Source organism: Rhipicephalus microplus, chromosome 10 (assembly GCF_043290135.1).
Source record: "Rhipicephalus microplus isolate Deutch F79 chromosome 10, USDA_Rmic, whole genome shotgun sequence".
In the NCBI taxonomy this organism is placed as follows: domain Eukaryota; kingdom Metazoa; phylum Arthropoda; class Arachnida; order Ixodida; family Ixodidae; genus Rhipicephalus; species Rhipicephalus microplus.
In genome coordinates this window covers 15,760,581-15,771,630 of record NC_134709.1, presented here as the reverse complement: position 1 = coordinate 15,771,630, position 11,050 = coordinate 15,760,581, and the positions used below count along the sequence as shown (strand labels likewise).

The 11,050-nt window shown below is 49.9% G+C and overlaps 3 protein-coding genes across 3 annotated transcripts; 1 reads left to right on the top strand and 2 right to left on the bottom strand.

Annotated features, from left to right (window-relative positions):
- Positions 1-1,136: 1,136 nt before the first annotated feature.
- LOC119180879 (uncharacterized) lies at positions 1,137-3,429 on the top strand. Its single transcript, XM_037432016.2, has one exon. It carries the CDS (start codon positions 1,249-1,251, stop codon positions 2,149-2,151), a length of 903 nt encoding a protein of 300 aa, XP_037287913.2. The 5' UTR covers positions 1,137-1,248; the 3' UTR covers positions 2,152-3,429.
- Positions 3,430-6,215: 2,786 nt separating this feature from the next.
- LOC119181844 (acetylcholinesterase) lies at positions 6,216-7,103 on the bottom strand. Its single transcript, XM_037433085.2, has 2 exons — positions 6,874-7,103; positions 6,216-6,366 (listed from the first exon to the last, which is right to left on the bottom strand). Exons 1-2 carry the CDS (start codon positions 7,101-7,103, stop codon positions 6,216-6,218), a joined length of 381 nt encoding a protein of 126 aa, XP_037288982.2.
- LOC142774879 (acetylcholinesterase-like) lies at positions 6,228-11,050 on the bottom strand. Its single transcript, XM_075876029.1, has 4 exons — positions 10,680-11,050; positions 9,795-10,002; positions 6,874-8,203; positions 6,228-6,366 (listed from the first exon to the last, which is right to left on the bottom strand). Exons 1-3 carry the CDS (start codon positions 11,048-11,050, stop codon positions 7,973-7,975), a joined length of 810 nt encoding a protein of 269 aa, XP_075732144.1. The 3' UTR covers positions 6,228-6,366; positions 6,874-7,972.

Below are 11,050 nucleotides of genomic sequence, written 5' to 3'. Positions count from 1 at the left end.
ATAACAGGCACTGCTCCGACTGCAAGCTTTGGCCGGTCACGGGGCAACCTGACCTCTCTACCGCCTATAATGTGCACAAAGTCTCGAAGCAGATGATGCGGCTCGAAATGTGCCTCGCAGACCACACTTGAACTTTTCATGTGCCCTCTTGGCAAGCGTAAGCTGTACTCCCATTTCTCCCTCAGGGTCGGAGATGTTGGAACGGCGAATAGCGAACACTTACTGCCTTCAGTAGATCCTATGTAGGTAACCCCGCAGCCGGGCACACAGCAGTTGCCCTGCCGCTTTGGTTTCATTTGCGAAAGGTGTAACAGGACGTGAGACTCTCACTTGTACAGAGGGGTCCACATCTGAAGGGGAACACGCGTGTCGTCTGCTCGGCTACACCGCCAGCCCGCTGCGGCAACTATGAGGTTTCGCGCACGAGCACTGCGGACAGCGCTTTTTTATCGTCTGCCACAAAAATATGAACACGTTCACCTGTCTGTTTCCGCACACCTCGTGATAGCTTTATTAATGTTACACGCCAATATCTTACGCATTTAGTGTGAGGAGGAACACTGAAAACTCGAGCAGACAGAACATCGCTGCTTTACCAGTATTCAAACCTTCGCGACTTCCCGCCGACTGAAAATCGTTTACTTTCAGTTTTTCTTTTTCTTTTTTTAAGCGAGCCAGTGGGCGGCGACCGCAGGCGAGTGAAAGCACACCGTCTCTCTTTTATTCGCTAAAATCTCGCAAGCTATGCTTTTAAGTTTTCGTTGAATCCCGTGCGGTGGCGCTGCAAATAAATGCGCTTGCTGTCAAGTTTTTTTCTCCTTTACTTCATATCTCGCGTAATGTTTTGTAGCAATATGTAGAAACTGAAGGCATATTTAAAAAAAAAGCCAAACAATACAGTTGTACACGTGAAATTAAAAAAAAAATCTATGGTCACAGCGGTGATTCGAACCTGGGTCTTTTTAGTGGTATGCGAGCATTCTACCCCTCGACCACTTCGGCGGAGCTGCGCACGGCTCTTAAAACGACGACAGGTCACAGACTACCGATCGCAGCGCCACTAGCGGATTTGACCCCGTTTGGGCCTCACTTTTTGGATCTCGGTCCGGGCACTCCCCTTGTTCTAGTACACTCTAACGTGATTTACGCGCAAGTTGTAAACAACAATGGCGCGGGCCGTGTCTGCGAAGAGCGGCTGAAATTACGTCAGGAACTCGTTTCTCCTCCGCAACGTAACCACAACTGGCCATGACTAACCTGAACCGGAGCGATCACGCCTTCCCGACGCGCTTCCAGCTCCAGACCGGCGGCGCCAATGACGTGTCGAGTCGAATAAGCTCGGTGTTCGACTCGCTGAACAGTCTCGAAGCCAAGCACCAGGCTTGGGAGCGCTCTCACAAGGAGGACGCTTGTTCGGAGCAGTCGTACCTCAAGGAAGACCCGGAGGATGACGTCGCAACCAAGCCGTCGTCTACTTCGGACGGCGTCTTCAAGAGACCCTGGTTGTCGGCGCCGTGCGGTCCGCGCAAGCGCCCGCGCGGCGCTTCCGGGTCCGGAGTCGACCGCTTCGGTTCTTCGGCCAGCACCACTCCCGATTACAAAGTCCACCCCGAGAGATGGACGTGCTACAGTTTGGACAGCGTGCCCGACGAAGACATGTCCGAGGCGAGCAACAAGGCTGCCGCCTTGGACTACCTGCGCGAGAGACGACTTCGGAGAGAACAACAGTCGCGGGACGACCCAGCAGCCGGGATCGAAGTCGATTCCGGAGGGGACGCGCCCGCAAGGGGTAAGCACACGTTTCAGAAGCGCTCTTCTTCTGACGACGCCGACATGGAAGACGCGACCGCCGAAACACCGCCGCGTCGAATCGGAACCGGCAAGTTGGTGATGCCGGAATGCGTCGTTGGGGTGAAGCCCAGTGGCGGCAAGAAGGCCTGTGCTGGCGGGCGTGAGAGGAGCACCTCTTTGCCGGCCGGCTCCTCGAGCTCACTCATCAGTTTCGACTGCGCGGACTTCGACGACGACCACGACGAGCTGGACGTTGACGACGAAGATGTACCGACCGAAGTTGCTGACAAGGCTGCAGAGCGCGTGGCTCTAAAGAAAGGCCGTGTATTACGCGCCAGGACCGATGACGAGGATGACTGAAATTAGGGTGTGAAAAGAGCCGCTTTATTTTCAAAGGCTAGAACGAATCGGAGAAGATGGCGATAGAGAGAGAAAAGCAGGTGGCTCAGCTTTTTCAAGATTTCTTTTGTCTTGTCACCTCGGTGTTATTGTGGTTTGGGAGCTGATCATTGCAGGAAACCATTCTTGTCATTCATCAGACATCTCGCTCAAAGCTTCAATGGAGACTGGCTTAGAAATGGGTGCATTGTATCAGTTTACTGCACTTGAGTGTCACTTCTCCCGTTACTTATGAGCATACATGTATTTGTGGTGTGGCAGTAGGTGGGTGGACAGCCCTATGAATCAACGAGCAAAGATGGAGGAAATTGACATCTTTCAGACGTGATGTATCCTACACTGCAGCATCTGAAGTCTACGGGACAAAAATAGTGAAGAAACAGCAGCAAAAAAGCACTGGTACAATGTTTTCCTGTGTGTATAAATATTCGAGTTTTAATTTATGGTACAGCAGTTATCATCCCCAACATTTGTCCCGTGTCATCATTGCTGAGACTCTATTAGCAGATGGAGATCATTAGTGATATACTGAGATAAGTTAGCCTGGTTGTGTGTCAGGCTAACATATCTGGGTATATCATTGCTACTTGAAGATGTGGGGTGATGACAGCCTTGCATAAATCATGTATAAGCACAGATGATGCATGCAGTTGCCGACACACACATTCACTAAATACTTATTCATCGTATTTTTGTTGCAGACGTGTTGCAGCCCTAAGCCGTAGTCACCTTGTGAATGCAGCACTGCCTTTTGAATTTGTTACTGTGAGTAGTATCAGTGGCTTTCACACGGGAGATGCTTTAGGTCCTTGCCATCATAGTTTCCTATAAGTGCACTAGAGAGAACCCTAGCACAGCTATCTATGAGAGCTGCAATACATGCTGTTTCAGTCAGCGTGGGAATGATGCGTAATGCACTAATTTGTCTAAACTTCGTTTTTCTGGCTTCATTTGGTTCTGTGTGGTCTGCATTTACTTTGTTGCTAGATTAATTACTGCAAACATTCAGCAGTTCCACTTTGCTGCCTTAACCTTTTTAAGCTAACCAGTTGAAATTGGCTCCAAAACAAATGCCAAATCCAAAACAAATGCCAAAACACAGCAATAATCGAAGCCCTTAGTCCGTTGGAAAGCCACAATCATGATGATGAGGCAAATCCGAGCACTATCCATCATAGCCATAGTTGCTGAACAAATGGTGCCAGAGTTCCCTCTAATAAAAAAACATATATTGGAAAACTCTACGTTCAGCATGTTTCATGATTACATGGTTTTCACGTGACGTCACGCTCAGTGGCGCGTAGAGTGGTGCGCACTTGTTCCCTCGAGATTTCAGGCAATTGAGGTGCTTTCCATGTGCGATGCTCGACTCTTTTTCAGTAAACAGCCCTTAGACCCGACTTACTATTCGGATCTTACGGGGCCTGCGTGCCTTTGCTATGCTGAAAAGCTAGAAATGTGTGATAGCATCGACTCCTTCAAGCTGGGACCGGGGAGGACACTTCAATTTATGTGAAGATATTTCTGGACATTCGTTACGGATACATCGCCAATTATCTTGCTTTTTTTCAATAATTATTTGACCCTCGAGCAAAGGAAGGCGTCCAAGTCGACCGTGGTGCGTAATTATTTTACAAGCTGTTGCCAAGAGTGTGTTGGCCTAGCAGTTGCAAGATGACAAGGTCCTTCTCCTTGGCTATCTCAGTTGCAGGTTGTTTTTCTACCTTATTTCTAAGAATGAAAGGACGTTTGATCAATGCACAATTTATTTAGTGTGACAATCCACTAGGCTATTTCCTATCATTCGATCCCAAAGTGACATAACGAGTCTTTTTTTGTGTCTCATGTGACAGGAGTCGTTGGTTTGTTTAGTTTGGAAGCTTGGCAATTCGATGCGCAAATATACATACGAAAACGCGTGAACGAAATTTATATCACTAGCTGCTTATTTTTCAACGAAAAATTTAGGTCCTATGCACTTGTCGGGTCGATCTGCTTTAACTGATCAAGCTTGTGCGGTTTCTCGTTTTGACCGCAGTTTCGATGGTCTGCCTATACAAACGTAACGCAAGTTAGCTCAGACAGAAATTGTCCCGTTCTGGTTGTACAGTCGCGGCCACGTCTGCGTAGAGCACGCCAAAAGCCTCTTTTTGCTCTGCGGGACAAAACCTTGAGGCAGTATCGGGCTCTGACGTGCTCAGCCGGGCAACTAGGCCACGGATGCTCCTGTGGCACCAATTCAGAGCCCTAAAATCCCCCAGGGTTTCGACCCGCAGAACAAAAACCGGCTTCTCGCGCGCTCTACACAACCGTGGCCACGACTGTACGTACATCGCGCACCAAAATAATGTGCGTGTGCAACAAGCAGACCTTTCACGACGTGGGCGCCGCAAACACATGTGGCTGTCCTATCGGTGTCCGGATCGGCGCGTCTTATCCCAGACAGCCACAATCTTCTCGCTTCGCGCGTAGCTCTTACGTACATTCAAAGTGGTGATCGATGGTCTCTGGGAGACGGAAAAAAGCGAGTGTTCGTTGATTTCGCCCAACGAGTGCGGTTGGAACAACCAACAACAGCGCAGATAATCATCGCGACGCGTCGAACGTTGAGCCAACTTTCACACTGCACTGCCGCTGGCCCGTTGCACCAGTATGGCGGAGGCGTCACGTCAGTGCAGGCTATGTGTAGTTAAAGTGTTACATTTAAAGTTATAGTCAAGCGTTACATTTTCTTAATCGCTGGCGCATGCGCCGTAGCGTATTTGTTTACCTCGCCAGTGTCTCGAATCGCGCTTCTTTACCACACCTTAGAAGTGTGGCAGCTTGGGCTAGTTCGTATGGCATGACGATATAGTTATAGCGCGAGAACAAAACGACGACGTTTAGCGCTCGTGTCCTTTTTGTCTCTGTGTCGTTGATTGGTTTACCACACCGTTCTGACACGGGCGACTCGTACAGAATGCTTTCCTTGGCGATTTGCTGCGTGCCGATGACGTAACATCTGACATCGTATTACGTTGTCGAAGTAGGCGTAGTCGCGAAAACAGGCTACGCGTACCCCTCTCGACTGCCTAAAAGGGTTTACATTGCACGTTTACATTGCACAAGGGCGCAGTAATCTCTCCATTAAACATTTTGAACCATGATTTCGTTTAGTAGCCCTTTAAGGAAGCGCCAACATCTTTAGCAGTTTAATAATCACAATATGTAGGGTTCTACACCCCAAAACCACAATGTGATTATGAGCGACGCCATCAGTGGAGGGCTCCGGAAATTTCGACCATCTGGTGTACTCTAACTTGCACTGACATCGTACGTGCAGTACAACGGTCGCGACCATTTCGCCTCTGTCGAAGTGTGAACGCCCAGGCCAGGGTCGAATCCGCGACCTATGGGTCACCAGGCGAGCACGGTAGCCACAGTCCCACCGAGATGGACAACTTTTTAAGCAGTTTAGCTGAGAAAATTGGAACACAATTGCATCTTTTTATTAGCCACTTGTATATGCAGAAACGAAACCGAACATCTCGACGATTTTGCCTGAACAGGCTCAATGCAGCCCCGCCGCGGTGCTAACCCGCAGGTCGCGAGATCGAATCCCGGCTGTGGCGGCAGCATTTCCGATGGAGGCGGAAATGTTGTAGGCCTGTGAGCTCAGATATGGGTGCCCGTTAAAGAACCCTAGGTGGTCGAAATTTCCGGAGCCCTCCACTACGGTGTCTCATAATCGTAAGGTGGTTTTGGGGCGTTAAACCCCACAGGCTTAATGCAGCCTCAATCAATCATATCAGGCTCAATGCACATGATAACCGTGACGGAACTGACGTCAGTAAATTGTTGACAGAGCTTTGCATGGAAACGTTTGTGCTAATAAAAGTTTATTCACGGAAATAACGCGTGAGAAAACGTACATATATGATACACACGCGCGAAAGTATTCAGGCATGCGCGTGAATATAACCGCTGTGCATCTAAACAGAGAAGCTCCGTCGAAGCTTGCGTAGTGACCTCCCAGTGGCCCTCCTTTAGTGCGGGTTGCGGTGGCTTCTCAGAAAGTCGCAGCGCGGCCGTTGGGTGTCGCGCTCCATGCTTACGCCGTGTGCACCCAGCTTCATGTAGGAGGGCTGCAGAGGGTCGTATACTGGCCACCGCGAATCGTCCAGCGCAGGCGCTTTGCTTCGAGAAAAAAGTAAACGTGAAAAGAATATGTTTACATGTATTCCACTTCGCTAGGAATCGCTGGTCATACGAAAGTGAAACGCACTGTCATCTTTAACTGCTGATTTATTAACGTTGAGAAATAGAAGTGCGGTCACCGTAGAAAAAGCTAGCCACAAAGTTTTCCCGTAGCATATAGTAGAGAGAAATCTGGGGCTTGTGTCTGCGAGATTTGCAACGCAAAGCGCTTAGCGAGCGTGACAGTGATAAATAGGACATAACTTGCATAAGCTTCGCTCATTCGGCTTCATGTGGCTCTGTGTGGCCTGCAGACGCGCTTTGTCGTGAAACCAAGTTCAGCAACAGTTCACAGACACCACCTTGACCCTCTTGAGGCTCAGCAATTCAAACTCGCTTGCGAGGTTCAAAATGGTTCATTCGTTTTTGTCTGAAACAGCACCTTACCCGGAACAGCGCTCTTCCATGCATCGTATGACAGCGGATAAGGGAAGAATCACGTCTTACCCAGTGTGCGCGAAAGTGGACCACACATTTATCATGGTGCGGGACCACTGCTTGTCGAGCTCGCTCGAAGGCACGCCGGGCCTGAATGGCATGCCGAACACCAGATGCATGTCCTCGAAGCGGACAGCCTCGGTCACGTCTGGCCAGCTCGAGTACCTGGGCCGGTAGCCGAGCACGTAGACGTACACGCGGTTTTCCAAGGCTTGCAGGAGCTCGGCCAGGTCAGACATGGGACATACCTCCTGGCAAGGCCGAGAGCGTGTTTCGTCAAAGTGACGACTCCTGAACCACGGCTCCGGTGAGATCAATACTGTACTGCCGCGAGTGTTTGTATTGATGCATTCGGGTTTCACTCAAGAAGACTGTTAGCAACGCTCGGCGCAGACCGCGTCACAGTATTGGAAAAGCTTCTTGATTTTTATGGATTTATTAGGATGACGCGCAGGACGCGTATTATCACGTTTATTCGAGAGCTTACGTGAGCACCAGCGATAGCGCTGGAAGGAACAGTGGTTACTGTATAGAAGACACGTTCACCGCTATCAGCGTGCAGACTAAACTGCTTGTACTCTGCCTTTTCATTTTTTTCCGGGCACATGTGTGGCCAAACAAAAAGTTTAGCCCTGAACATGTCGACTACTGCGTTCGCCTACGTCACGACCCCGTGAGACACAGCGAAGCACCACTGCATGGCCTTCGCGTGGTCGGTCGTTTTTATGGCGATACGCCATTCGTTAAGAGTATAGGGCACTCGCTACGCTCCAATCCTACCCATGGAGGAGGTCTTTCCCTCTGAAAAACAGATAAGTCGAGCCTGAGCCCTCTTCCCGTTCTGTCCGGTGTCGCGCAGGTCAAGTGACCAGGGGCCTGAATAAGTAAATAAGGAATTTCTGATTGCTAAATAATGTACAATTTTGGATGTTCGAAAATGAAGCCAGGGGCCCTCACATCACCGGAGGTTGCCAATAGTAGATGACGATGATTAAATCCCGGTCGTTAAACGTCAGTTTTTCTCGTTCCTAAATGTTGTGATTAAGAAATGCGAACTAAGCACGTCAATGCAATCGCTGGGATGCTAAGTGCCGTCGCGGCCGTGTGGTTATACCAAGACGTCTCCGACGGCCTGCTGGTACAGTGTGTCCCCGTCAAACGGCCGCAGTGTCACTCCCGTGGCAGTCTGCCACTGCTCGAGCGCTTTGCGGCCGATAAGACGGGTGGCCAAGTGAAGCGGCTCGCTGGATCCCGTTCGCATGTGCTCGACGTACCAGGGGTAGACTCCCTCGCGCACCACACGGCCCAGCAAGAACTGCTTGCCCTGGGGACCCACCACCTATACGAGAAACACGAACTCATTAAAAGGCTAACGTGGTTGCTTGGGCGAGTTGGTACGACATGATTCACATAAAAAAACAGCGCCAATAACGAGGGACAACTAACAGAAAGAAGGAGACAGTGCCGCTGTCTGTCTCCTTCTTTCTCTTGTCCCTCGTTATTGGCGCTGTTTTTTATGTGAATCATTAAAGGGACTGTCTGCAGTCTTTCACTGCTTTTCGGTTTTGTGTCGCAATAAAAAAGAGTACCATCTGAAGTGTCTAACCTTGTGGTGCTTTCTCTGGAAGGTATGCAGAAAATTTAAAAACAGAATATTTCGATCTGCGTTTGGTCTCCCTCCATCGGTGGGATGAATGCCCACAACACATGGTTGGTGGAAAGAGATGACAAGCGTACTGTCGGAGAAAATCGAAAACCGAAACTGTCTGAGGTTTTCGCACCCCGGTTCGTCAAGTTTTCTTGATTTAATGAATTCTTGTTATCCATAAATACCCTTTGACAGAGTTTTTCTTTTTCCGTTTCACTGTTTACTGTGTTCTCTTCCTTGCCACCATGTCTTCATTATGCCACCATGTGATGCCATGTATTGCCACTTTGTATTTTGCTTTCCTTCGCAAAGTATTACACCATGTTTGTTTTGTACCGGCCTGTTACCCACTCCTGACATAGCCATTACGGGTTTCAGTATGTAAAAATAAATAAATAAAACAAATACCTTAGTTGTCGATTAAGGCATGCACACACCTTTTGTTGTTCTTATGAGCGTTGGCGGACACTGTGCTGCTGGGGGTTTCTCCGCCGCTGCCACCAATGTGATGAATCATCTTTTTATTTGTGCCACAATCAGAAAAATTTTTTCCAAGCTAGACAGTCCTTTAAGGCGAAAGCCTTAAATGCCTTATCGCTGCCTTTCTCATTTCTCTATGCCAGCCTCTGCCGTTTTGGTAGGGTCCTGATAGGGGCGGGAATGAAAGCCTCCGAGATCAAAACGCGTTTCCGAATATTTCCGTTAGGTGAAGGGCGCATGCGCCGTGGCACTGTGAGCAAAAGGTGGATTGACCGTTAGCGGCGTCAACAAGAGTTATGCAAAATGTAATTATCGTCCCACAATGATGAAGCATTATGGCGTCAGCATTACGCCGAAACATGTGACGTCACTATGAGGTTACTTGATGACGTCATCGCTTGGTCACTGGTGGACCGATCTCCGAAGCAGTACAGCAGGTTCAGGACCTTGCAATGCCTACCACCCTTGAGGCAGCCCAAAACCACATTAGGTCCGAAAAGCTTCCGGGAAGAGAGGGGCGAGATCAATACATCGACTGAGAAAAAAAAAAGAATGTATTTTGCTTTCAAGCCATCTTACGCGAATGTGTGAGGGAGACTGAGTTTCGATCGATTTGGTTGATGGTGATCGACGAGAACTGCGCGGCTTCATACGAACAGTGCAACTTTGTTATAGCAAACATACATAACGAATTGTCGCTTATACCGAACTAAATGGGAGTTTTTTTTCTTGAAGACACAAAACGCGTTCCAAATGAATGAACAAATACAAACTTTGCCCATTTTAAAATATGCCCACCCACCTTGCGTTTGTCTGCGCTGTTCGACATCCCGCGAGCAACAGGAGTCCGGTTGAGAAGCGGCGCGAACCTGGACGCGATGGGGCTTCGCGCCACGGCGTCCACGTGGGAGTTCTGCAGGCATCGCAGGGTTGTCGGTGCCGACAAGTCGCTGCCGCACTGCAGGTTGGTCGCCAGAAGGTGGGCGCCTTCCGTGCCGTCGTCCTTGTACCTGCGCGACGCCACGGTGACAGCGATCGTAGGCAGGTGTGCGCTCAGTAGCGGTATTACCAATGCCAATGAAAACGATTGCGGAGCACTTCCCATGGTAAAAAAGTCGGCAAGCGAAAGGTGCGCCCACAGCCAATTAGAGCAGCTTCGTTTCCGTCGGGGATAGAGAGACAAAAAGGAACAATACTGGGAAGAAAAGTAGTACGCGAGCTGTTCTTATACTTCGAAATTCAGCTCGAGGACGGCGGAGAGACATGACGAAAAGTACATCGGAAGCGTTCTTCATCGAAAGAATGGGGGATGATGGCCTATTTTTTAACCTTCTATTCGTTAGATTGCGAGGTGCGCGCATAGTGTTGGGTTTTTGCGCTTGTTTTTCTTTCCAATAAATTTAAATTGTTGAAAGCCGTCGCACTCCGTCCTCGTCTTCTGTCTTCGTCACGCTTATTTTTTAAGTGTGCATCGTTTGCAACTCATTATATACCTTTCTGTCAAGCATGCGTAAGCCAACTTTCGCCGGCCGCCATTTTTTCTAAGGAGGGGGGGGGGACTCTTCAATTTTTCCAAAAGCACGTAATCATGGCTTCGGGGATCGGGCGATGCTCGAGGATAATGCCGCTTGCCACCCGGTTTCAGAGGCCACGTTGCAACTTCTTATAGGTTCCCAAAGGCGCGCACCTGTTGAAGGGTCCCCCGCCCTGCAGAATGTAGCGGGCCACGTTGCGCGTAAAGAGGCCGGCGTCCCCGCGGAAGAGGTGGTAGCCCAGGGACGCAGCGCCGGAGTCGTGACCCGCCAGCACCACGCGGGACGCGTTGCCGCCGAAGTTCTCGATGTTGTTCAGCGTCCAGGACAGCGCGAGCCGCTGGTCGTAGAGACCGGCGTTGCCCGGAAGCGCCCCGGCAGACGGCCCGCTGAGGAATCCCAGCGCTCCGACACGGTAGTTGGGAACGACGACCACCAGGTCGCCCAGAGCGGACAGGTACTGGCCGTCGTAGAGCTGCGCAGTTAAGTCACGCAAACGACGGTCGCCTTCAGCCGTTGTCGCCAT